This window comes from Apodemus sylvaticus, chromosome 2, assembly GCF_947179515.1.
Source record: "Apodemus sylvaticus chromosome 2, mApoSyl1.1, whole genome shotgun sequence".
NCBI lineage: Eukaryota > Metazoa > Chordata > Mammalia > Rodentia > Muridae > Apodemus > Apodemus sylvaticus.
The window spans coordinates 152,467,739-152,495,687 of NC_067473.1; the positions used below are offsets into that span (position 1 = coordinate 152,467,739).

Here is a 27,949-nt window from a genome sequence, read left to right on the forward strand (position 1 = left end):
TTCCTTTCTTTTCTTTTCTTTTTTTTAATTTTGGGATGTGACCTTTATTGAGTTTATCCACCAGAGTGGAAATAGTGTCTGTACAAAACCAAATGTTTGTTACTCTAACTTCTGCATCACAATTAAAATCCAGTTTTTTCAAAAACAGTCAACTCAATCAAAACCCACTACTTCAGAATCAATAGCTTCTTTGAAGCCACAGTAACTCTTAAACATGGTTAAGACTCCAATGCAGAAATTTGGTTGGTGGAAGGCTAATTAAGCTTCCAATTTGCTCAAATAGAATTACAAAAGGTAAAATTGTGTTTTTCACGGTCCACTGGAATCGCTAACACTGGACAGCTGTTAAGAATATTTAGAGTCAGCTGGGCAGTGATGGCGTATGGCTGTAATCCCAGAACTCTGGGAGGCAGAGGCGGGTGGATTTCTGAGTTCGAGGCCAGCCTGGTCTACAGAGTGAGTTCCAGGACAGCCAGGGCTACACAGAGAAACCCTGTCTCCCGGGGGGGGGGGGGGGGAGGGGGGGCGGAATCCAAAAAACAAAACAAAATATTTAGACTTCTGAGATAATAAGGAATCCAGGCATCCTTAGACAGTCTTCTGCTGTCCTTTCTTCCCAATCAGCGGTTTGTGGATGTGTGGGATGACACCACCAGCAGCAATTCTAGACTTGCTCAGAGAATCTAATTCTTCATCTCCACGTATAGCACGTTGCAAGTGGCAAGGGGTAATCCGCTTTAGCTTTAAGTCTTTTGATGCATTTCCTGCCAACTCAAGTACCTCTGGGGTGAGGTACTCCAGGATGGCTGCGCTGTACACAGCAGCGGTCCTGCCCACACATCCTTGGCTGATTGTCCTAGATTTCGGGTGCTGATGAATAAGGCCCACAGGGAACTGCAAGCCCGCTCACTACGAGCAGGAAACCTCCTTTGTCTTGGCCCTTCCAGAGTCTTTATGTCCTGTGAACTGTGCTGAAGCTCAGACAAGCTAGGAAGAGACAAGGCCAGGCTGAGGCCCAGCGATCCTGGAGATCTATCCTCCTTCACACCGCGATTCAAACTGCTCAACCTCTTTCTTATAGAACTCAGGACTACCAGTCTAAGATTGGCACACCAATCGTGAGCTCAACTGCCCCCCACTGAGCACTAAGTGAGAATATACTGTAGACATAATTTTTTTTGCAACCTACTTTTAATAAGGGTTCAATCTCACCCCTACCCATCACCCAGCAGAGGTAATGAAAGACAAAAGTTATTAGGATATGGGGGAAGTGGACCTGTTCAGCAATAGTTCTTTGGGGATGAGCTCAATCTTCTTTCTCAGCAGTTCAGCCCTGTAGCAAACACCAAATAAGAGTAGTCTTCTAAGTAGGCAGATACCACATGCAAACCGGCAGCTACAATCCAATCCTCTTGGCAGGCAGACACCAGGCTCAAACCAGCAACTGTAGCTCAATTGTGAAGAAACTGCAAGACTCACCAACCTGAGGTGAGGCCTCTGAAGTGGCAAGCTGTCCCAGGAACCTCACGAGCAGTTCTTGTGTGAGTTTCTCTCCATGGCATCTTTACCACAAGTTGAGTTCTACAATGCTATGTAAAGCGAACCAAGATATGCATGTCTTTATTGAGTGATAGTAAGGCATAATAAACAAAACCAGTTCTGAGTGCTCATCTCCCACGGTCTGTGGGGTCATATTTATACTCCTTCATCACAGGTCCTTTCAGGTGTCTGCTCCAGCAAAACATCCTTTCCCCTATGTGGCCCAGCAAAACATCATTTGATATAACCTTCCAAAGAAACTAGAAGTTTCCACTTCAATATGCCTTCCAGTTGGATCTCATGGAGGCATTTCCTCAATTGAAGCTCTCTTCCTCTCTGATAACTCTAATTTGTGTCAAGTTGACACATAAAACCAGCCAGTCTAAGCCACGCGGTGGTAGCACATGCCTTTAATCCTAGCACTCTGGGAGGTAGAGGCAGGCAGATTTCTGAGTTCGAGGCTAGCCTGGTCTACAGAGTGAGTTCCAGGATAGCCAGGGCTACACAGGGAAATCCTGTCTTGAAAAACCAAAAAAAGAGAGAAAAGAAAGTGCTAGGGATAAAGGCATGTGCTGCCATGTTTTCCCTCTATTCTTGATACAAGGTCTTGTTATCCTGTGCAGACTAGGCTAAGACCCTAGACCCTAGGCTCATGTGATCCTTCTGCCTCCAATTCCCGTGTAACTAGGGCTACAGGCTAGAATTAACCCATGTCACATGGAACTGAATTTTGAGCACTTATTCACACAGCCTTGGCACCAACAAATAGATGATGAGAGAAATAGCACTTCTTATAATGAAAATACACATGTCTCAAGGTTTCTATTGTAGCAACAAAACACCATGACCAAAAGGCAAATTAGAGAGGAAAGGGCTTATTTGGTTTACATACAGATCATAGTCCATCATGGGAGGAAATTAGGACAGGAAATCAGGCAAGACTGAAACCTGGAGGCAGGAGCTGATGCAGAGGACATGGAGGGTGCTACTTACTGGCTTGCTCAGCCTGCTTTCATATAGAACCCAGGAGCCTCAGCCCAGGGCTGATATCACCCACCATGGCCTAGGCCCTCCCCGTGGATCACTAGTTGAGAAAATGCCTTACAGCTGGATCTCATGGAGGCATTTTCCTTAACAGAGGCTCCTTTCTCTCTGATAACTCTAGTTTGTATCAAGTTGACACACAAAATCAGCCAGTATACAGTATAAGAGTATTTTTTTTTGCCATTTTGTGATATTATTACTGTTAACGACATCATTAGCTTCTAAGGTTCTGTTTCCCTTAATGCTCTATCTCTATACCTTAATTATTATGTTTTTTTATTTGAAGGATTATAATTTCCTATATCCACCAGAGTTTTCATCTCATTTAGACACATTTTTAATTAATACAATTTATTATTTAATGGGTTCTGTTGTTGTGAGACAGTCTCACTATGTAGATCCAGGTGAACCTCCGTCTCTCAACCGTTATCTTGCCTCAGTTTCCCAATGTCTGTGGTTATAGGAAGATGCCATCATGTTTTCTTGTTGCTGTTGCTGGCTTTGAGACAATGTCTCTCTGTGTAGCTCTGCCTGGCCTAGAACACGGTACATCAACCAGGCTGCCCTCAGACTTGCAAGGATCCTTCCACCTCTGCCTCCCGAGTGCTAGAGTTGCAGGTACCTGCTGCCCAGCTCAGCTGTGATTTGTTTTGGACAGGGTCTTACACACGCCAGGCTAGATACCAACTTGCCTTGTCCCGGACGATTACCTGAACTTCTGATCCTCTTGCCTTTACTTCTGGAGTTCTGGAATCAAATATCTGTGCCACCACTCCCTGTGATGTGGTCCAGACAGGATTAAACCCCAGGCCTGTTAAGCGAGCACTCTGCCAACTGAGCCACATCCACAGCCACAGTTTTGGTTTGTTCTTTGAGACAGGGTTTCTCTAAGTAGTCCTGGGTGGCCTTGAACTCACAGAGATCCACCTCCCTTCCAGCCTCCAGAACACTGGGATTAAAATCATGTTGCCTGACTCCAGCCATAGCTTTAATCATAAAAAGCTCAATTTTAAAGATTTGTCAAGAGGATGGAAAGATGGCTTGACAATTAACATTTGCTAGAGGCAGATCTCTGAGTTTGAGGCCAACTTGTTCTCCCAGGGCTACACAGAGAAACCCTGTCTCAAACCACCTACCCTCCCACCCCACCCACCAAAAATAACACTTGCTAGATTGTTTCTGGTGGTATAGGCCTTTCGTCCCAGCACTCCAGAGACAGAAGCAACAACAGATCCCCGTGAGTTCAAGGACAGCCTGGTCTACAGATTGAGTTCTAAGAGCTATGTAGAAACATCTGGAAGAAAGAAAGAAAGAAAGAAAGAAAGAAAGAAAGAAAGAAAGAAAGAAAGAAAGAAAGAAAGAAAGAAAGAAAGAAAGAAAAGAAGGAAGAAAAAGAAAAAGAGACAGAAAGAGAGGAAGGAAGGAAGGAAGGAAGGAAGGAAGGAAGGAAGGAAGGAAGGAAGGAAGGAAGGAAACCTGCTGCTCTCCCAGGTTTAATTCTCAGCACCCACACGTGGTTCACAACTGTCTGTAGTTTAGTTACAGAGAACCTGAGGCCCTCTTCCAGCCTATACAGGCAGCAGGCACTCATGTAGTATACATTATACATGCAAGCAAAACATCCATGCACATAAAATAAGAATTAATACTTAGAAAAAAAAAGCTTTGGCAGGTTGGGCCTCAGGAGGCCTAACTGGTTTTCCTGCTCCAGTGCTCTGACTCCCAGCTGTAAATTCCTGGGCTTGCTTCTAAAGCGTTTAGTGCTCAATCAGACAGAACTAACCTGTGGGTCCAGATTTGGATTTGTGCAGATAAGAATAAAAGTAGATAAGAACTCTGGGCCCCGAGCCAGACCGTCCTGTCTTCCAGTTCTGGCCCTGCTCCCGCTTGTCTCTTGTCTTCCTGGATTTGTGTCTTCACTGTTAGCTGGTGCTAACCCCTCCCAGGATGGCGGGCTATTCGGTGAAGACTCCCGGACACCGCTAGCGTGGGATTCATGCTTAACCACTTGTTCCTTTGATTTTTTTTTTTTTTTGTTGTTGTTGTTCTTCAAACTTGAAATTACAAAATTCATTTTACCTAGCTTGAGGTAAAGTTACAAAGATGAGTGGATGAAAAGATGGTTCAACAGTTAAGAGCACTGACTGCTCTTTCAGAGGACCTGAGTTCGATTCCCATGGTGGCTCACAGCCATCTGGAACTCTTATTCCAGGGCGGGTCCAAGCTCTTTCTGCCTCTGCAGGTGCTGTATCCACATGGTACACAGAAATACATGTAAGCAATGTACCTGTACATACACATAAAATAAGAAAAAATACAGGATAGGGGCAGGGGCAGGAGCCAGCAACTGGAGCGAGCAAGCGAGGGCGATCAGAGCGAGCACAGAGAGCAAGCAGAAGTCCTGAATTCAAATCAGTACAGCAGCCGGGCAGTGGTGGCGCACGCCTGTAATCCCAGTACTCTGGGAGGCAGAGGCAGGCAGATTTCTGAGTTCGAGGCCAGCCTGGTCTACAGAGTAAGTTCAGAGACAGCCAGGGCTACACAGAGAAACCCTGTCTCAAAAGAAAAAAAATCAAAAAAAAAAAAAATCAGTACAGCTAAGTGTACTCACATACATAAAGTAAAATAATAGAAGATAAATATTTTAAAAATGAATAAATACAATTTGTTTAAAAAAAATCTATGTATAGGACGAGAGAGGTGGTTTGGCAGTTGAGAGCACATGTTCTTGCAGAGGACATGTGGTTCACGTCTCAAGACCAACACAGCTGTCCTCCCTGTCTGTTTACAAGTCCAGGTGCACACAGGTGGTATCCACGCATATCCAAGCAAAACACTTACATACCTAAAAAAAAAACCATGAAATTACTTTTAAAAATAAGTATAAAAATGAGAGGCTAATTTAAAAACAGTGTGCCAGCTACCACAGCAATAATGGGGGATGGGGTGGTAAAAAATAGGAGTGCTCAGTGGTAAAGCAGGGTCCTCATGTACCTAAGGCCTATGCTGGGGAGGAGGGGAGGGGGAGGAGGGAAAAGGAGGGGAGGGGGGAGGGGAGGGGGAGGAGGGGAGAGGGGGGAGGAGGAAGGGGAGGGGGAAGAAGGAAGGGGAGGAGAAGAGGGGGAAGGGGAGGGGGAAGGGGAGGGGTAGGGGAGGAGGAGGAAGGAGAGGGGAAAGGAGGAGGGTGGAGGGGGGAAGGGGGAGGGGAGGGGAGGAGGGGGAGGGGAGGAGGGGGAGGGGAGGAGGAGGGGGGGAGATCCACAGATCCATCATCCCTGGCCCAACCTTACCTGCCATCTTGCTGCCTGACCAGCTCCTTCGCTCTCTTCCCACGCATGCCCACTCTAAGAAGACTTTCTCAGCTGGGCTTAAACTCTTTGTTTATAATATGTTGCTGGTCAGGTATTTTGCTCATAGGCTCACAGGAAGAGCGTTCTCTATAGGGAGCAATTACATATCTAATAGGTTGGGAATGGTCAGCCTGTGGTTGCTGGGATTTGAACTCAAGACCTTTGGAAGAGCCATCAGTGCTCTTAACCCCTGAGCCATCTCTCTAGCACACACCCACCTGCCCACCCACCCCAGGATTCTTTTTAAATCAGAATGTGACCAAGTCAGCAGAGAGATGTGTAGAATCTCTGCTGGGAAGTCTCTGGGGAAAGTCACGTTGTTATAGAGACAGGTTTGAACCGATGTTAACTCTTCACTGGGATCTTAAGGAGAGGATTACAAGCATGTAAACCTCCCCCATGCATGTTGGGCTGAAGCCTCAACTCCTGTCGTGACTGTTTGTGGGGTTGGGACCTTCAAGGAAGCAGTTACGGTTAAACAAGGAGAGCTCACAGTTCAGCTCGCAGTACTAGTCAAAGGTCCTGACCACGCTCTCCTGGGGAGCCAGAATTGGGTTTTGGCATCTTGGTAGCTCCTGCAGTGCCCTGTCTGCGCTGGTCCATACTGAATGCATACTGAAATGAGGTGGAGACATAGGGTATGGTGCTCCGGTTGTGTATGGTGATGGCTAGTTTTCCTGGTCATATTGGCACAACCTCAGATCACCAGGGAGGCCGGGCAGTGGTGACTCATGCCTTTAATCCCAGCACTTGGGAAGTAGAGGCAGGCAGATTTCTGAGTTCGAGGCCAGCCTGGTCTACAGAGTGACTTCAAGGACAGCCAGGGCTACACAGAGAAACCCTGTCTCAAAAAAAAAAAAAAATCACCAGGGAGAAGACTTTCCGTGAGAGGCTGCCTATCTTGGGTTGGGCTACAAACATGCTTGCTTGCCTTAATGTGAGAAAACCCAGCCTGAAAGTGGGCTGCAGCAGTCACTAGTCTGAGAACTCTATCAGCGTACTAAGTGTGCACACATTCATTTGTCTCTGACCTTGACTGTAGTTATGTGAGTGAGTGGCTGCTCCGACCTCCTGCCGATGTGACTCGGTCCGGTCATTAGTGGTGGACTATAACCTGGAACTCACTGTAAACTAAAATAAACATTTCCTCCCGTAACTTGTCAGGCTATTTTATCACAGCAGCAGAAAGGAAACTAGAGCATTTGCCTAGCACGCGCAACCTCACCATGTGTGCGCCTGCCCGATGATGCTGAATTCTGATTGGCCAATGTATTGGGCTGCGAAGCGCCTAGTTTAGTGAGGCACTACTGTGTGAGCCTCTAAGGGAGTTTTCTGTCAGTTTCATGTTTACCACGAGGTAGAACTTTCCTTTACCGTGTGATCTCCATGCCATGATGTTCTGCCTCAGCACGGACCCTTAGCATTGGAGCTAGCCAGCTATGGAGCAAGAACTCATTTCAAGTTTGTCTCTGATATCTGTCACAGCAACAAAAAAAATCTAATACAGGTCTCATTGTGTTTTCTCGGGCTCCTAGGCTCAAGCAAGCCTCCTGCCTCAGTTTCCTAAGTAGCTGAGATAGGTGTGTATCTAGTGTAATTAATTATTCATCTTTTGTTACTGTAATAGAGGTCTACAAAGAGTCAGTATATTATATATTAAATATATTAAATATATATTAAATAAATTGTCAGTGCTACAATGGAGAATTCTGATTTCATTCATACATATTCAAATATGTGGGCAAAGGATAACTCAGGGAGATTTTCTCTCCTTCTGCTATGGATTCTGGGAATGGAACTCAGGGAGCCAGGATTCTGAATAAGCAGTTTACCTTGCTGAGTTTGTGGACTCAGGCTCTAAAAACATAGGAATCTACAGTAGCCAGGCAGGTGAGAGTGAGGGAGCAACTGGCCGGAAACTCCAGTGAGTGGGGTGCGGGTTTACCTCACAGCCTCACAATGTAGCTGACCTGGTATTCTTATGTGGAAAAATTAGAAACAATGCTTCTAGATTTCTCATATTTTCCAGAGAAACACAACAAAACAAAAAACCTGGATTTGTTTTGAATTCAAATTACTCCTTTTTAAAGTTTTATACTGGATTGAAACAACATTAGCAATGAGTAAAAGTTAGATGTGGTGAATGAACTTAAAGTGGATTTCTTGGCTTCAAATTCTGGCTGTTTGCTTATTTTGTTTGTTTGTTTGTTTGTTTTTATTTAGAGACAAGTATAACCAAGGACGACCTTGAACTCCAGGTCCTCCCGCCTCTACGTTCTGTCCTCTGGAACTACAGGCTCACTCCATCTTGCCTGGATAGACCCTGGCCCTTACACTTAATAGCTGTGATCACTAGGAAATTTATCTAATTTTTCTTTGTACCTGATGATCCTTATCTGCAGAAAGTCTGTTAATAGTATCTACTTCATGAGGCTGTTGCAGGGATTAAATGAATTAACTGTATCACAAGCATTTGTCAAATGAAGAAAAAAATATTTGACGACAGACCACAGGAAACACGGCTGTGCCAGTGCCGAGCTCTGGGGCTACCAGCGTGTTGTAATATGTTGGCTCTGCCCTCCAACTGATGCTCAGGGCTAACCATAGGGAATCTTCCCTTGCAAAGGCTGTTTGAGCTGCACATGCCTTTACTTATAGCACTTGGGAGGAGAGGCAGACCATTTCTGTGAGCCTAGTCTATAAAGCAAGTTCCAGGACAGCCAAGACTATTTACATAAAGAAACTTTATTTAAAAATGAAAGGCTGGGGGCTGGAGAGATGGCTCAGCGGTTAAGAGCACTGACTGCTCTTCCAGAGGTCCTGAGTTCAATACCCTGCAACCACATGGTAGCTCACAGCCATCTATAATGAAGACAGCTACAGTGTATTCATATACATAAAATAATAAATCTTTAAAAAAAAATGAAAGGCTGTAGCTGGGCGGTGGTGGTGGCACACGCCTGTAATCCCAGTACTTGGGAGGCAGAGGCAGGCGGATTTCTGAGTTTGAGGCCAGCCTGGTCTACAGAGTGAGTTCCAGGACAGCCAAGGCTATACAGAGAAACCTTGTCTCGAAAAAAACAAATCCAAAAAAAAAAAAAAAAGAAAAGAAAAGAAAAGAAAAAGGAAAGAAAGAAAGAAAGAAAGAAAGAAAGAAAGAAAGAAAGAAAGAAAGAAAGAAAGAAAGAAAGGCTGTCTACAGCCCCTTATATCAGTTAGCTTCATCTTCTAATGTGCCTCCTGAGGCAGGATTGTTATCTTATTATTACTCTATATGTGTATAGGGTGTGTGTGTGTATGTGTGTGTGTGTGCATACATATGATATAACATGTGGAAGTCAGTACTCTTTTTCCACAGGTTTTATTCTGGGGATTAAATCAGATCTTCCACATAGCACATGGCAAGTGCTTTTAACCGATGCTCCATCTCTCTTCTAAGTAAGGGTTTTGTTCAGTTGTGTTTTCTGTTGTGGAGTATCCACCAGAGAAGGCTTCTGGGACATGGTTTAAGCCAATAGAAGTCTTTATTAGCCAGTGTGAGCTTGTTCTGGTTTGTTTTGTGTTCGCGACAGGGTTTCTCTGTGTTGTGCTGGCTGTCCTGGAACTCACTCTGTAGACCAGGCTGGTCTCGAACTCAGAAATCTGCCTGACTCTGCCTCCAGAGTGCTGGGATTAAAGGCATGTGCCACCATTGCCCGGCTTGCTGAGTGAGCTTTTAAGCACAAAACTCATGTCCTGGGTTGATATATTTCCATTACCAAGAGCAGTTAGCCAGAAGCAGAGAACTACAGAAACCAAAAAGCAAGGTTAATGCATTTAGGGACTGCCACAGAACTATGGACTTTGATGGGTTAGGCATTTGTTTTAGTTTTGGCAGTGGTGTTCTCAACATGCTGAGTTTTACAGCCTGAATGGTACTTCCATCCTGAATCAGTTGTGTTAAGGTCTGGGGCTGTTACAGTTTTGAAGGTTTTGGTGTAAGATCTTGGCACCTCATTGTTTAGGTCTTCATCATAAGCCAAGGGATAAAAAGAGTTTGTAATCCCACAGTCCTTTTCAAGAGTATGCCCCAGCCGGGCGGTGGGGGCGCTTGCCTGTAATCCCAGCACTCTGGAGGCAGAGGAACCCTGTCTCGAAAAAACCAACCCCCAAAAAACCAAAACCAAACCAAACCAAAACAAAACAAAAAAAACAAATCAAGAGTATGCCCCACAATGACCACAGGGCCCACCTACTGAAGGTCCTTGGTAGTTCCTAATAGCATCCCCATGGGGGCCAGGTCTTTAGCACAGAGATGATTGGAGAGCATATTCATATGCAGATGATGGCACCCTCCCACCTTCAGCCTTTCCCTGGTCTTCTTGCCAGCTTCAGCCTAACTCCCATGCAGTTCTCTGTCTCCCCTCAACTGTGTTCACTTCACTAGGCCGTTGCTCAGAGTATGTCCCACACTTCCCCCATGTGACATGAAAATCCAGTGACATGGAAAGCTGGGGCTGTAGCTCAGTTAGTGGAAGGCTCATCCAGCAGGCAGGAGGCTCTCCCTGGATTTGATAACCGGACTTGGTGGCACACCCTGGAAATCTCACCACTTAAGCAAGGAGGCAGGAAGATCATGAGATCAAGACCCTCCGCAGTTACATAGTAAGTTCAAGGCTGGTCTAGAATAGAGGAGACCCTGTCAGAGTGGAGATGGGTGTGATGGCTCAGTGGTTAAGAGCACTTGCTGTGTGTGTTTTAGTTTGGTTTTGTTTGGTTTCTGTTGCTGTGCTAGAAACAAACAAGCAAACAACCCTGACAAAAGCAACTAGGGGAAGAGTAATTTCAGGTTGCAATTCTAGCCCTTTGTCCATCATGGTGGGAAAGCCAAGCAAGAACATCCTATTGAAGGGAAAGAAATGCCCATATGCTCACCCGCTTGCTGGTTTTCTCCTCTCCTCTCCTATCCAGGACTTTCTGCCTAGGGAGCAGTGCTGACCATAAGGGGCTGGGTGTTCCTACAACAGTTAGTAATCAAGAAACAATCCCCCCCCCTCTCTCTCTCACACACACACACACACAAACATGCACATACACACAAACACACACACACAAACACAAACACACACACAATGTGCCCACAGGCCAACTGAACTAGGAAAATTCTTCTTTTTAAAAAATCTTATTTTTATTTTTATGAACACTGGTGTTTTGCCTGCACAAAGTTTATGTGAAGGTCTCGAATCCCCTGAAGCTGGGAGTGGCCGTGTGGGTGCTAGGAACTGAACCTGAATCCTTTGGAAGAGCAGCTAAAGCTCTTATTCACTAAGCCATTGCTCCAGACTCAGAAACTTCTCTTTAAGACTCCCTTCCTGGTGGTTGTAGGTTGCGTCTGTTGGGGTTCAGGAAATCGCCTCTCAAACCATGCGGACACACTGACCTCAGTTAAGTGAGAATAGTTTATTGAGCATACCTTACCTGGACTTCTAGGACCACAAAAAGGACTGGGAACCTTTTTGTTGTTGTTGTTGTTGTTGTTTTGGATTTGGTTTTTTTTTTTTTTTTCGAGACAGGGTTTCTCTGTATAGCCCTGGCTGTCCTGGAACTCACTCTGTAGACTAGGCTGCCCTTGAACTCAGAAATCTGCCTGCTTCTGCTTCCCAGAGTGCTGGGATTACAGGCGTGTGCCACCACTGCCCGGCTTAGGACTGGGAAACTTAATTGCAGTACTAGTCTGTTCTCAGGGCAGGCTTTTTATAGGAAAAAACAGGTTCAACAGTTCAAAAGGCAAGGAGGGGAGCCATTGGCTCACTAGGCAAAGCGTTACCTAGTTATGTTAAGCTGACTGGTCCTGAATAAGATAAGGGGAGGTGGGTGGTGAACAGGGAATTTCAGAACATTGAGATAACAGAGCATGAGTGTTATAATCATAACTTTTTGGCTTATGCATTCTTCAGTGTCAGGCACAAAAATCACAGTGAGCTGTGGTGCAGGAAGGGCTGCCCATTGATCAGCTCTGACTCAAGCCACTTTAGATATAACAGTTCATATTGACTTTAGATTTGGTGGGTTCTACGTAAAGCTTTGTGGAATTTCTTAAGATTAGCAAACCTCATTCAGAAAATACAGAACAAAATAGGGTATGTGATCAGCATGACCTTGAACCAAGTCACTTCTCGATGACAATGGCTGGCAGGCCTGTTACAGCAACAATATGAACTCGCTGGCAGGCATGGAACAACATAGTGACAGCTATTCTGGAGGAGTCAGACCATAACAATGTCAAACGGACATAGTTAAAACTGAGTAGCAGAAGTCAGACTTGGTGCTATATGCACCCGGGAGGCAGAGACAGGCTGAACTCTGTGAGTTTGAGGCCAGCAGCCTGGTCTACAAAGTGGGTCCAGGACAGTCAGAGCTACACAGAGAAACCCTGTCTAGAGCTGGGCCCCTCCAAATGAAGGAGGAGGAGGAGGAGGAAGAGGAAGAGGAAGAGGAGGATGAGGAGAAGACCTAACCAGGATAATGTGTAAGATGAAGTCTGGCGTTCAGAAGCCAGCATGATGTAACAAGCCAGACAGGCTATGTACATACATATATAGACACACACACACACACACACACACATATACAAATAAATCTTTTTTTAAAAGCCACTATGCAATGATGACATATTAAACATTCGATATCTCTTGTAATTTTTTTCCCAGGGAGCAAAGTTTATTGTGTACACTGCAAAGACAGTGGGCTGGACAGTAACAAAAGCATTACTGGAAACGTGTAATGAGGCAGGGTCTCATCCCAAGCTAGCCATGGTTGACAATAAGCTCTTGATCTCTCTGCTTCTCCCTTTCACACACAGGGGCCCATAGTGCCACACCCTACTCTTTTGCATTGACTCTGGGCCCCAAGTATGGAGACTTAAATACTCTAATAGCTGTTTGAAACAGCAAAATACCTCAGTCCAGTTGGTGGTTAGTAGCTAATAAATAGGTTCAAAATGCTGCTGTTCCACGGGCTAATGCTCTGGGCTTAGGAGTTGGCAGGAAAATGACCACATTACTATAGTCACTTCCCAAATGATAAGATTTAATGAGCCAAGGATATTTAATTATTTCCAAAAGTGTACCGTCTGGTTTGGGTTGCAGACATTGTTAGCAACAAATCTTCTGGAAAAAATTAGACATAGGTACAAATGGCCCTGGGCTCAGCATACACACCAGTCATTTCAGCCACACATTGGCTCCACTGGTTGTCGAGGTGGTGACTGATGGCCTTGTCCTGGTAGGCAAGCCCTCTGCCTACCTGGCTGCTCACAGTAATCTTTATTTCAAATTAAAAATTAAGCGTCTTATTTAGTTGTATTTACTGTGTATGGGTGCTTTACCTACGTGTATGTCTATATACTTGTGAACAGTGTCCTCAGAGGTCAGAGGAGGTGGGGGGGGGGGGATCCTCTGGAATTACAGTTTCAGAGGTTGGTGAGCCAGCTTGGGGATGCCAGGACTCACACCTGAGTCCTCTGGAAGAACCGCCAGTGCTCTTAACCACTGAGCCATCTCTCTATCCCCCCATATTTCTTGAGAATTATTAGGTGTGAGCTAGGTGTGGTGGTGCACCCCTTTAGCCCCAACACCTAGAAGGCAGAGGCAGGAGGGTCTCTGGAAGTTTGAAGTCAGCCTGGTCATGATGAGCTCCTGGACAGCCAGAGCTACATAGTAAGACCCTGTCTGAAATAAAAATGATAACACTGGACACCTAGACCAGTGAGTGGGTCAGCAGGTAAACTGCTTGCTTTATAAGCTTGGTGCCTTGACTTTCACTCCCAGAATCCACAGAGAAAGGAAAGAACCAATTCCCGAGTTATCCTCTGTCCTTATTTAGATATAGACATTAGACACATCATCATCATTATAAACAATAATTTAAGCCAGGCGGTGGTGGTGCACACCTTTAATCCCAGCACTTGGGAGGCAGAGGCAGGCGGATTTCTGAGTTCGAGGCCAGCTTGGTCTACAGAGTGAGTTCCAGGACAGCCAGGGCTACACAGAGAAACCCTGTCTCAAAAAAAAAAAAAAAAACCAAAAAAAAAAAAAAAGGTTAGAACACAAAAGAGTATATATGACACATGAGTGGTCAAGGCCACTAGGAAGAAGCCATGTGCATTCACTGGGTATTTATGTATGTGTGTATATATGTATGTATGTATGTATGTATGTACTTATTTACTTATTTATTTTGAGACAGTGTTTCACTGTGCAATTTTAACTGGCCTAGAAGTCAGAAGTCCATTGGCCTCTGCCTCTGAGTGCTGGAATCAAGTCTTGTGCCACAGTGCCCAGATGCACTCTGACTCTTGAAGAATGAACGAGAGAGAGTTCAGTTGCTGGCGTCCGGTTAAGATTCCCCTTGTGATAGAGCTGGAGTCTAAAGTTTAGGCGACTGGGACTGAGATCTGTGCAGTAAGGGAGAGAGCAGGAGAAAGAAAGACGACTTGTGGGACTTGAGTTATGGCTCAGGGACTAGCACGGTTTGCCTACATGCTTAAGACTGATAGACAGAGACAGACAGACAGGGAGGGAGGGAGGTAGATAGATGTTTGACAGACAGATGATTACATAATTAGTGGGCTCTATGTTGTTGGTCCTATTGAACTATATGTATTTAACTTTTTAAAATTCCAAAATTAGAGCTAGCGCGATAGTTCAGCGGGTAAAGCCCTTACTCCCACGCCTGGCAATTCCTGGGACCTATGTACGGGTGGAAGGAGATCACAGGCTGCTAAAAATTGTCCTCTGAACTCTGCAAGCACTCTGTGGCACTCGGACCTACACATAGGACGTGAGCGTGTACACACACACACACACACACACACACACACACACAAGATGATGATGATGATGATAAACACAATTCTATTTAAATAAATTTAATTTTATGTAATTTAGATTTCAGGTTGTAAACATCTAATATCGACAGCAGCCTGATTTACAAGTCCTTTATTCTCCTGTAGTCAGCTACTTTATAAGTAATTTTGATATAAGGTCTATTTGGATTTGTTTTTGGTTTTTTTTTTTTAATTTTCATTTGCTTTTTTCTTTCTGAAATGAGGTTTTGCCTTGGTAGGACTTAAACTATTAGACTCAGGGCCAGAGAGATGACTGGAGGTTACAAGTGAGTGCTATACTGTTCTCTCTGTCTCTGTCTCTGTCTCTGTCTCTCTCTCTCTCTCTGTTTTTCTCTCTGTCTCTTTCTCTCTCTCTCACATGCACACACCCATTCACACTACACACACACACACACACACACACACACCAAAAATAGGGCCAGAGAGATAGCTCAGCAGTTAAGAGCACTAACTGTTCTTCCAGAGGACCAGAGTTCAATTTCCAGCACCTACAAAGCACTTCACAACTGTCTATAATTCAGCAACAAGGGATCAGACACCCTCACAGACATACATGCAAGCAAAACACCAATGCACATACAATAAAAATAAATAAATTATTTATAAGAAAACAACAAAAAGGCCTGGCAGAGGTAGCACATTCCTTTCAACCCAGCACCCTTGAGGCAGAAGCAGGCTGATCTCTGTGAGTTTGAGGCTAGCCTAGTGTACAAAGTAAGTTCCGGTTAGCCATGGCTCTGTTACACAGAAAAACCTTGTCTTGAAAAACCAAAACCAAACCAAACCAAATCAACCAACCAACAACAACAACAAAACCAAAATAAAAACAAAAATAAATCTTAAACCAGAGAGACTTGGCCGCACATCTTTTATCCCAGCACTTTGGAGGCTAAGGTAGGTGGATCTCTGTAAGTTCATGACCAGCTTGCAGTGAGTTCCAAGCCAGTTACTCAATCAAAACAAAACAAAATAATAACAAAACTCCAATAGCAAATCAACAATAAAAACAAACAAACAAAGGGGACTAGAGAGATGGTTCAGTGGTTAAGAGCACTTGTTCTTCCAAAGGACCTGGGTTCTGTTCAAAGGATCTACATGGTGGCTTCCAACCATCTAACTCCAGTTCCAGGAAGTCTGATGTCCTCTTCTAATTTCCATGAGTGTGCTATGCATATATATGCACATGCAGGTAAAAGACTCTTGTACACATAAATATACAAATCTAGCAAACAAAACAAAACAAAAAAATACAACCCTCCTAAAATGAAAGTTTCTTCCTTCAGACTCCCATGTCTGTGGAATGGACCAGCATGTCTATGTCAGACTGGCTCATTACTTTTCTAGGTGTTTAATCATGATATTTACGTTTGTGCATTATTTTATATTAGCCCCCTTCTCTCTCTATCTCAGTGTGTGGCCCTGGCTAACCTAGAACTAGCTATGTATGTAGACCAGGCTGGCCTCGAACTGTGGCTGTGAAACTTCTGCCTTCAGAGTTCTGGGATTACGAAGGAGCACTATTACACCCTGTGGTAGGGGTTTGTTTGTTTGTTTGTTTGTTTCGTTGTTTTGGTTTTTTGGATTGGGTTTTTTCGAGACAGGGTTTCTCTGTATAGCCCTGGCTGTCCTGGAACTCACTCTGTAGACCAGGCTGGCCTCGAACTCAGAAATCTACCTGCCTCTGCATCCCAGAGTGCTGGGATTACAGGTATGCGCCACCTCTGCCTGGCTAAGATTTCTTTTAAGTAGGATGACTGACAGGTTAGCACTAGGACTCGGGGGTAGAATATTGCCTAGTGTAGGGGAGACTTTGAATTTTCCCAGGAAAACACACACACACACACACACACACACACACACAGACAGACAGAGACAGAGACAGAGACAGAAAATTTGTTTTGAGACAGGGTTTCTTCGTGTAGCCCTGGCTGTACTGGAATTCCTAGACCAGACTGGCCTGGAACTCAGAGAGAGCCACCTGCCTCTGCCTCCCAGGTGCTGAGATTAAAGGCGTTCACCATCACATCTGGCTGAGAGAGCTAAGTATAACTCTTACTTAACGCCTACCAAGTTCCAGATGCTATTTTAAGTGTTGTTAGTTCATAATTCTCACAACTTAATGAGGCAAGTGTTGTGGCTTGAAGAAGCGGCTTAAGCGGTTTGCCCGAGCTCATGCCAAGGGCTCTGAGGTCATAGAAACACAAACAGGGACAGTCCCAGTGGAGCCCCATGTGCTGGGCCTGCAGTCCCTTCTCCCTCGAGTGTAACAGTGGAGGACCGCCGCCCTGGAATCTAGGGGTAAGGATGTTTCGAAATAGTGGGTGGTCACAAGTGTCCCCAAGGAGGACACATCACTGAGAATGCGTGACCTCACCAGAGGAGGAACCCAGGCCTTCAGAACCCTGACGGCCCAAACCCACGAGTCTGCAATGACACTGTGCTGCGTCTAGCACATACCCAGCTGTCTGACAAGGTCGATCAAGCATGCCAAGAAACAAGTCGGTTGAGTGCATTAGCCACCAGCCTTCTCTGTCATCATCATAGGTTCATGAAACCCATCCAACCTGCCGTTCAGGTGGCTGAAAAGGACATGCGTCTAAGCCTGACTGTTGCCAGGACAAGTCTTCCCGAAAGGTCAGGGTAATGATGATAGCAGGAGCCAGAGAGAGCCAGGGAAGGCCAGGGAAAGCCAGGGAAAGCGATGCTACAGTCAAGGGGCTTCACAAGGGCCCCTGGTAGCCCCGGGAACTCCACTAACCATTTGTTAGGCTGGTGGGGTGTTATAGTTCTCAAATTCATCTTTGGACCGTGAAGTTGTTCATTTGTGTCAGTGGCTCAACTGCCCTGGCATGATTTCCGCTTCTGTTCAATGACCTTAGCACAGATTCCCTTGCCTGTGCTGGACTGTTTTTCTGAACCTATAAAATATGCCTCAAAAGTGGACCCTGAGTGGGTCGTGTCGTCTCAGCTATCTAGGATTCTGAGACAGGAGGATCAAAAATTCAAAACCAGGCTTGACAGTTTAGTGGGAGTTTATTTAAAAATACAAAAGGAAGCTGGGTGAGGCGGTGCACGCCTTTATTTACAGCACTCAAGAGGCAAAGATAGGCCGATTTCTGAGTTCCAGGCCAGCCTGGTCTACGGAGCAAATTCCAGGACAGCCAGGGCTATACAGAGAAACTCTGTCTTGAAAAAAACAAATCCAAAAAACCAAAAAAGAAAAAAAAAAAAAAAGAGGCAAAGACAGGTAATCGCTGTGAATTCAAGGCCTGCCAGGGCTACATAGTAAGACCCTGTTACAAAACAAGCAAAGAAAAGAGAAACAAGGACGTGTGGGATACAGTTCAGTGATCTTACGCTTGTCTGGCATGGATGTGACCCCAAGTTCAATCCCCAGTACCAGAGGTTCACACAAAAGAAGTATAGGCTGGGTTTCAGGCATGTCTCCAGGGTAGAGGGAGTATCAGTCATGGAGTCAATCTCCAGGATCAAAAAGAAGAACAAAACTAAAACTAAGCTAAAAGTGTGAATCCCGGGGGTTGGGTGAGATGACTTTGCTTGTAAAGGTGTTTGCTGCCAAGCCTGATAATCTGGGTTTGAGCCCTGGGACCTAGAAATTGTTCTCTGACCTCTACAAATCACCACGGCATGTATACTCACACACACACACTAAATAAATGACCACCGTGGCAGAGAATGTGACTGCAGGCAACTGTGGCATCCGAGCAATAGCTGAGAATTTACACTTGACCCAAAAGCAAAAGGCAGAGACACCTAAATGGGAATGCTATGGGCTGTTGATCTATGTATGTATGTATGTATGTATGTATGTATGTATGTATGTATTATATGCAAGTACACTGTAGCTGTCTTCAGACACCCCAAAAGAAGGCATCAGATTTCATTATGGATGATTGTGAGCCACCATGTGGTTGCTGGGATTTGAACTCAGGACCTTCAGAAGAGCAGTCAGTGCTCTTAACCACTGAGCAGTCTCTCCAGCCCTGCCATGGGCTTTTGAAACCTCAGAGCCTGAGCCCAGTGATAGATATACTTTCTCAAAAAAGGCTATGCCCCCTAACCCTTCCTCAGCAGGTCCACCAACTAGGGAACAAGCATTCAAACATAGAAGCCTGGGGGACTCATTCTCATTCAAACCGCCACACTAGGGATGGGGCGGGTAGCTTGGCTGGCACGAATAAAGCCTTCTGGGGAATCACAGTATTTGGTCACAATAGTTTACACACAATTTCAGACCACATTAAAGACTCACCAAGGACCAACAAGTTGGCTTAGTGGATACAGATGCTTGCCACTCAAGTCTGGTGACCTGAGTTCAAGCCCCCAAACTCCCATTAGGTCCAAAGGAGAAAACTGACTCCACAAAGTTTGTACATGGCTTCCAAATGAACATGGGCCCACCACTACAAGATAAAGGTTTTGAAAGAACTACAGAGACAAAAATTAGGCGTTGTGTGTCTGTGGTTTCTGCTTTCACTGGATTTCCTATCTAATTTTATTAACAGTTGCCCCGACGTCATTCTTGAGTCACACTTAATAAACAAGGCGGGATCGCTACCAAGAACGGCGGAAGAATGCAGCCAGTACAACAGCCTAGGACTAAGCTGTTTTGCAACTGGACTCCCTCGGGGAGAAGAGGAGGATGACTAACTGACGACTTTATGTCCAACCGCGTCTCCAACGCAGGATGACAGCTACTCCAAGAGCTGGGAGCTGCGAGTGTGGTATTCTGCCGTAACTATGGAGGGCAGCCTGGGCTGGCAAGGGGTGAAAGGCTGTGGGCAAACAAGTACCATTGACTCAGCTTCCTGTGGTGGTCACAAGCCCAAAGGGTAACCAGCCCTGACTTGTTCCTTGTCTTTGAAAGATAACGAAGCTTTCCTGGTCATACTGAAACACCCAGGCGGCTCCTATAAAGAATGCCAGTTCTGCCGGGCGTTGGTGGTGCAAGCCTGTAATCCTCCCAACACTTTGGGAGGCAGAGGCAAGTGGATTTCTGAGTTTGAGCCCAGCCTGGTCTACAGAGTGAGTTCCAGGACAGCCACACAGAGAAACCCTGTCTCGGAAAAGACCAAATCCAAAAAAACCAAAACAACAACAACAACAAAAAAAAAACAAAAACAAAAAAAAATAATAAAATAAAAAAATAAAAAAAAGAATGCCAGTTCTGGATATTAAGGATGTACAGACTTACCAGGAAATATATAGGGTTATCTAACCAATGTATATACAGGGTTATCTAACCAATGTGTATATACAGGGTTATCTAACCAATGTATATACAAGGTTATCTAACCAATGTATAAACATTCTGTACATTCTTTAAATTACTTAATTTTATTTATTTAGGATTTTTTTTCCAAGATGGTTTCTCTGTGTGGCCCTGGCTGTCCTGGAATTTGCTTTGTAGACAAGACTGGCTTTTGCTTCAGAGATCCACCAGCCTCTGCCTCCCCAGTGCTGGATTAAGGTATGCTCCCACACCACTGACAGACTTTGTTTTAAAAGACTTAATAAGCTGGGCAATGGTGGCGCACACCTTTAATCCCAGCACTCCCGGAGGCAGAGGCAGGCAGATTTCTGAGTTAGAGGCCAGCCTGGTCTACAGAGTGAGTTCCAGGACAGTCAGGGCTACACAGAGAAATCCTATCTTGAAAAACAAAAAAACAAAACAAAACCAAAAAAGACTGAATAAATATAAGTATACCGTGTGTGTGTGTGTGTGTGTGTGTGTGTGTGTGTGTGTGTGTGTAGCCCATAGAGGCTGGAAGAGGTGTTAAGTCCTTTGAACTGGAGTTTCAGATGGTCATGAGTAGCCATGAGGTTGCTAAAATTGAACTGTGGTCCTCTGGGAGAGCACAGTTCTTAAAAGCAGAGAGCCCAGGCTGTTCTAGTTTCTTAGACAAGGTCTCTGGCTATGGTAGAACTCACTATATAGACCAGACTGTCCTTGAATTCACAATCAGACTGCCTCTGCCTCCAGACTGTTGGGATTAAAGGCATCCAGGCCACCAGAGCTAGCCAATGAGATAACTCTGCATGTTTGAAACAGTCAGATGTATAGGTGTATAGGTTTAGGTGGGGTTGCACATAACTGGCAAGTTCCAGCAGTTTAGAAAGTGGAGACTTTGGGGTCAGGAGTTCAAGGTCATCCTCCTTGGCTATATGAGACTTTGTCCCCAAAATAAATAAGCCAGGCAAGGTGACACATGCCTTTAATCCCAGCACTTGGCAAGCAGAGGCAGTAGGATCTTCAAGTTTGAGGTCAGCCTGGTCTACGGAAAAACTCTGTCTCTCAGCTATTAAAAACAATGAATTATGAACTTCTTAGGCAAATGGATGGAACTAGAAAATATCATCCTGAGTGAGGTAACCCAACCACAAAAGAACACACATGGTATACACTCACTGATAAGTGGATATTAGCTCAGAAGTTTGGAATACCCAAGATACAATTCACAGACCACATGAAGCTCAAGAAGGAAGAACAAAGTGTGGGTGCTTCAGTTCTTCTGAGAAGGAGAACAAAATACTCATGGGAGCAAATAAGAGACAAAGTGTGGAATAGAGACTGAAGGAAAGGCCATCCAGAGACTGTCCCACCTGAGGATTCATCCCATATACAGTCACCAAACCCTGACACTATCATGGATGCCAAGAAATACTTGCTGACAAGAGCCTGATGTAACTGTCTCCTGAGAGGTCCTGCAAGAGCCTTACAAATACAGAGGCAGATGCTTGCATCCAGTCATTGGATTGAACATGGGGTCCCCAATGGAAGAGTTCGAGAAAGGACTGAAGGAGCTGAAGGGCTTTGCAACCTCATAGGAAGAGCAGCAATATCAACCAACCAAACCCCCCAGAGCTCCCAGGAACTAAACCACCAACCAAGGAGTACACATGGCTCCAGCTGCATATGTAGCAGAGGATTGCTTTGTCAGACATCAATGGGAGGAGAGGTCCTTGGTACTGTGAAAGCTCAATAGATGCCCCAGTATAGGGGAATCAAGGGCAGGGAGGTGGGAGTAGGGTGGGTGAAGGAATACCCTCATAGAAGCAGGGGGAGGGGAGTAGGATGGGGGTTTCTGGGAGGGGGGAACCGAGAAAGGGGATAACATTTGAAATGTAAATAAAGAAAATATGCAATCTAAAAAAAAAGAAAAGAAAAAGAAAAACTCTGTCTCAAAAAGCTAAAATAAATAAATTAATAATTAATTAAATTAAAAATAATAAGTGATCATTGAAAGAGGTGCTGGAGAGGTGGCTCGCAGAGGAAGGCCTGGCAGAGGGCCCAAGTTCCCTTCCTGGCACTCAATCAGGCAGGTCCCCAGCATTTACAGCTGCAGGCTGGGGATCTGACACCTCTGGCCTCCAAGGGCACCTGCCCTCACGAAGGCTTAGTCCCACGCAGATGCACAGGAGCTAAAAATAAAATAAAGGCTTCGTGGTTTGTCTGTTTGCTTTAAAGAAAGAAAGGAAAAGAAAAGAATAGGAAGGTTTAGAAAGAACATTGACTGACTTGGGGGGGTGTGGACTCCAGCTTGGCTCTAAACACGACAGGCAAGGGCCCTACGACTTAGCTCTATGCTCCAGTCTCCAAACGTTATCATATAACATTTAGTTACCTAGGAAAAGCAGAGAAGTAGCCTTTTAAACATTATTTTTAAATGTAAGTCAGGCATCTTAGTCCTGTGAATCTTATTAATATAAAACTTAGCTATAAAAATCAAAGTAGCCATTTTTTTTTTAATGGGAGACAGGCTTCTTTGTCCATGCGAGTCTGAGGGAGGAAACTGCCTCCCTGAGTTGCTGGGACCTCAGGAGTTGAGAAGAGTGCTTAGGGCTCTCTGGAAATGGAGTTACAAATGATCAACCATATGCAAGGTGGAAACCAAAATCTAGGTTCCCTGCACGAGCATTAAATGCTCTTAACTGCTGAGCTGTCTCTTGTGCCCCTATTATGTAACTATTGAGACAAGATTTTATTATGTTAACTGACCTCAAACTCAAAATCCTCCTGCCTCAGCTTCTGAGTGCTACCTACATCATGACTGTTTTTAAGATAGTATGAACTCCCAAATTCCATTTCTTTATTCAAATAAGTTAGTAAAACGGGGCTCTGCTCTATGCCCCTATGCTGAGGGAATGAATAACTCAACGGTCTGACATTATTAGTGGAGCGATCTTCAGATGGCTTCTGTTCCCAGAGGATGCTGGAGACCGCAGCCCTTTGGTGAGGTCACAGAAGCATCCCAGGGCGCTGGGAGCTCCCTTAATTAGCACACCTGAGAGCTAGGTCACTCGGTGTTGACTAGCTGCAGCCAGGCCTCTAGGCTCCTCTCTGGCCCAATGTGAAAAACACCAGGGCTAATTTGCTAGAACTCTCCCGAACACTAATGGAAAACAAACACGGGGAAACTCCACACAGCAGAGGCCGGCATGCGACCCAGCTTCCTCTGCGCCCTCCCAGGAAGTAGGCCTTCAGGATAGAGGCTGAGCTGGGTTAGGAGCGGCCTGTGCACAGTGAGGTAGGGGCCTTGCGCGGGTGTACCTAAGAACAGCCTCGAAAAGACTTATTCATCTCCGGAACCTAAGTATCCTCTAGGACCCCCACCCCCACCCCTTCTCCAGAATCAAAGACAGTTTTCCTCCTTAGTGTTTGTTTTGTGAAAATTTCCACGCTCACGTTAGTTCTGTTGCAATTCCAGTTCTAAAATTCTGGAACTCGGCCGTTAATGCAACCATTCCCACTGGGTGGCTGTTCTATAGGGACTAGAATGTAGGTTTTTCCGCACGCCTTTAATCCCAGCACTTTGGAGGCAGAGGCAGGTGGATTTCTGAGTTCAGGGCCAGCCTGGTCTACTAAGTGAGTTCCAGGACAGCCAGGGCTACACAGAATGTAGGTTTTATCCTGTGGTTTTGAACTCCATTAAAAACAAAAGAAAACAAAAATCTGTTGAAATATATCTAGCCATGAAGGAAAACGAAGGGTTTTTAACTGGGGAGTGGTGGAGCACGCCTTTAATCCCAGCACCAGGAGGTAGAGGCAGTTGGATTTCTGAGCTTGTGGTTCAATTTCCAGTACCACATCAGGTGACTCACAACAGCCTGAAACTCCAGCTCCAGGGCATCATGCCCTCTGGCTCTCCAGGCACGGAATTCATGCACACAGATCCACATACAGACACAGACAGGTAATTAAAGAAATTAATAAAAATAAATCTAAGAAAGGACTTCCCGGCATCTAACCTTGCCTGTGAGACCTTCCTTTGGACTCTTCAGAATGTTGCGGATTTTCTAAAACTATGAATTAGTTTACCTTCACGAAGCTAGAAAAAAGTTCGGACACATCTATCATCAAGAAATGAATAAATGTCAGAGGATATAGATGTTTTAATTAAAATATTTGCACAATAAGTGTGAAGAGGAGGGGGGCGCAGGTGAAGGCACTCACAGGCAAGTCTGATAAACGCAGCTAGATTCCTGGATAACACGCAGTTCAAGGAAAACTCCAGCTCCTTCATTTCATCCTCTGACCCCCCCACACCCATGCTATAGTGTATATGAGCGTGCACACACACAGACACATACACAACAAAGGTAAAAAACAGAAATGCTACATAAAGCACACACACATATGGATCATTGGGTATGCCATAAATCGGTATGATTAAATGTATTTTAGTTATTGTTTTTGAGACAAACTATTACTATGTACCCAGGTAGCCTTGGCTGGCCTGGAACTTTCTGTGTAAACCAGCTAGTGTCAAACTCATAGAGACCCACCAGCCTCTGTCTCCCAAGCACTGAGATCAAAGGAGTGTGTCTCAATGCCCAATCTATTTAGATCTATTTTTAAAAAACATTCGAGTTGTGTGTGTGTGTGTGTGTGCGCGTGTACTTTTGATATCCCAGCTCTGGTGAGGTAGAAGCAAGAGGAACCAGGGTTCAAGGATAGCCTGAGCTCTACTTGATCTGTCTTAAAAGAATACAGCCATGAGGTTGAGGAGATAATTTAGCTGGTAAAGTGCTCTCCATTGAGGGCAGGGCCTCTGTGTGTACATATCCAGCATCCATGCATAAAGCCAGGTGTGGCGGCACAGATCTGAATTCCCAGCACAGGGGGATGGAGACAGCAGGATCTCTGGGACTCGAGAGCTGGGCAGTCCAGCCAACGGCGAGCTCCAAGTCCAGCGAGGGAGCCTGTTCTAGGGTAGAAGAGGTGGAAAAGTGAGGGCATTGGCGAGATAACAAAGCGGTGAAGAGCCCTTGCTGCTCTTGCAGAGGACCTGGGTTTGAGTCTCAGTATCCACCTGGTAGCTTACAACTCCCAAGCACTCAAGTGGTACACATTCATACACATAAAAGAAATAAATCTAAAAATACACTTGAAAATAAAGCAACTGGGGACTATACCCAACGTCAACCTCTGATCTCTATGCCCACCCATCCACATGTTTACCTGCGTACACGTGTGCTCTCACTCATGTGCCCCCTCACATGTACATGCATATAAACATGTATCTACATATGAATATGTACACATAATACACTAAAGCACACCCAACCCCAAAAATAACTAACCCGCTCTCCAAAAAGAAAAATCACATAAATGACTGCTTGCTGTTGTGTTGTTTTCAACAATAAGGATCAAATCCAGGGTCTTGTGTACCCTAAGCATGGTCTGTCACTGTTCCACATCAGTTTACAGCATTCTTTTGCATAGAAATGAAATCCAGGGGCTCCCTGGGATCTTTCAGGGCAAAGTTGCAGCTCTGAACTGAACAGCAAAGACCCCAAATATGCCTATCTCCCGCCCCCCACTGCAACAGACAAAAATATGCCTGATCCCGAGTTCTAGACTCCCTGGTTGTTTTATATGCTGCTTTGTTTTATACACTTTGCTTCTGCCCCAGCAGGCACAGTGTCCTTCAAGATCTCGTGGAATATTGGCTGGCCGGCTGGTGTGTTCTGATGTCCAAGTTCAGCGTGGACAGCCTACAGTATACTCTTAGCACACCGTGCTTACGTGGAGATGCTGACCCCTGATTTGGTGCTTGCTCCTTTGCTAGACTTTAATCACAGGAGTGCATCAGCGCTGTTTTACTGAAGCTAACTAAAATAGATAACTCATCATCTAGATAACTCAGAATCTAAAGCTGAATACTCTAAGAAGCAAAGGGAAAACAACTTAGGCCAGGCAGTTGTGATGCATGCCTTTAATCCTATTCGGGAGACAGAGGAAGGTGGATCTCTGAGTTTGACCAATCTGCTTTACAGGGTTTAGTTTCAGGACATCAAAGCCACACAGAGAAACCTCACCCTGAAAAACAAAGCAAGCAAACAAAAAAGCTTGCATGAATGGTTGTGGTTTTGTTTGGCTTGGTTTCACCGTGGTTCAGCGGGGCTTTAGGTGCTAGGACAGCAATAAGGAACAATGCCAGGGTGGGGTTGGGATGTCAGTGACAGAACACTGAGCTGTGTAAAGCAGGGTGTTCAGTCTCCAGCACCGCGGAAAGAGAGCCAAAGAGAATACCAGACCAGAGTCTGGCTCTGAACACGAGAGCAAATAAATGCTACACATGGAAACCTGGGGAGAAAGAAGTGCTTTTGGGATGGCAGCGACTAGAATCCTCTCAGCTCAGCAGAAAGAAAAGGCAAGAAGACATTTTCCTCTTGCTTTTCTTCTTCCTTCAGGGCAAGGTTGCACACATAGCCTGCACTGCTAGTTTTAGACTTGCTTTTGTAGGCAGGGGTGACCTTGAACTTCTGATTCTCCCAGTTTCTACCTGCCCTGTGCTGCCACCTTCCCCACACTGAGATTACAGCAACTGTGTTCAGTTTTATGGGGTGTAGGAGATCGAACCCAGGTTTATCCTGCAGGCTGGGCAAGCAATCCAGCAACAGAGTTGTAGCCCCAAACTCCTTGTCTTGCTCTTCAAAGAAAGACAGGTGAGCTAAATCCACAACAAAGCAGATTATTCTTTGGATAATTAGAATTGACCAAATTAGAAGCCTCTGGCTCCTGTAGTAGTAAATTTCCATCATGGTAACTACAAAGATCAGGTGATACCCAAGACCCCCGGCTGTGTCCTGGAGGGCACACCTCTGAGGGCGTGAGGTTGACCTTCCAGGCATCCATACTACAAAGAAGTCAGAATTCCTTTCAAAATTTCATGCAGTTCAGAGCCCCATCTCCCGGCCGCCATGATTGCACAGTGGCCGTCTTTACCTTCCCAGCAGCTCTGTTGCAATGATTTAATGCCCAGCCCTGATCCTTTCCACTTCATTTCCTTCCATCACGAGTCCCACTTCTTAGAAACATAGCTAAAAGCTGTTCTCAGGGGCAGCTTACCTCGGTCCTGGCCCAGCACTAACCTCTGGACAGGGATGATGTTCCAGGGATGATGAGGAAAGGAAATACACGTGGCTATGCCATCTTGGGATTGGAGTAACAGAATTTCCAGCAGTTTGAATCATCCTTTTCTCTCAAAACCATCAGTTGGTTGGAAAGAATCAACAGGTAGTAAATGAATCTAGTATTGATTCATAATCCAGTGCATCACATCATTTTACTGTTCTTGTAGCAACTGACAGGCAGTATGACACAGGAAACTACCCAAGTGTTTGCTATTTAAATGATCACAACTGCAGGCTGGGATTCTCCTGTGCCCAGACACCCGTGCACGGCAACCTATGGACCATGCAAGCTTTCTCTCTTGCCTTGGTTTTTCTCTAATTGGTAGGTGTTTTGTTTGTTTTGTTTGAGACAGGGTTTCTCTGTGTAGCCCTGGCTGTCCTGGAACTCTCTTATAAACTAGGCTGGACTCACATATTGGCTTGCCTCTGCCTTTTGTTTACTTACTCTGTTGACCAATCATTGATGACCCTACCAGTGCCCTCCTTGAATGACTCTAACTGCACTGGCCTAAGCAGGATTCCACCAGGAAATGCTGCTCTGGGCCTTTTGTGTGAGGAACATACATAAACTTCTGCTTTGGTGAATGGATTGGTAGTATTGTTCTATTATGTTTATTTTCATGTGTGTGAGTACTTGCCTGCTGGGATGCGTGTGTGTCGCATGTATGCTCTGTGCTTGAAGAAGCCA

The 27,949-nt window shown here is 45.2% G+C and overlaps 1 protein-coding gene across 1 annotated transcript; it reads right to left on the reverse strand.

Annotated features, from left to right (window-relative positions):
- Positions 1-582: 582 nt before the first annotated feature.
- LOC127678084 (histone H2A.Z-like) lies at positions 583-5,880 on the reverse strand. Its single transcript, XM_052172893.1, is given in 2 exon segments — positions 583-971; positions 5,874-5,880. Coding segments are annotated over 2 exon segments (390 nt in total). The 3' UTR covers positions 583-588.
- Between the last annotated feature and the right edge of the window lie 22,069 nt (positions 5,881-27,949).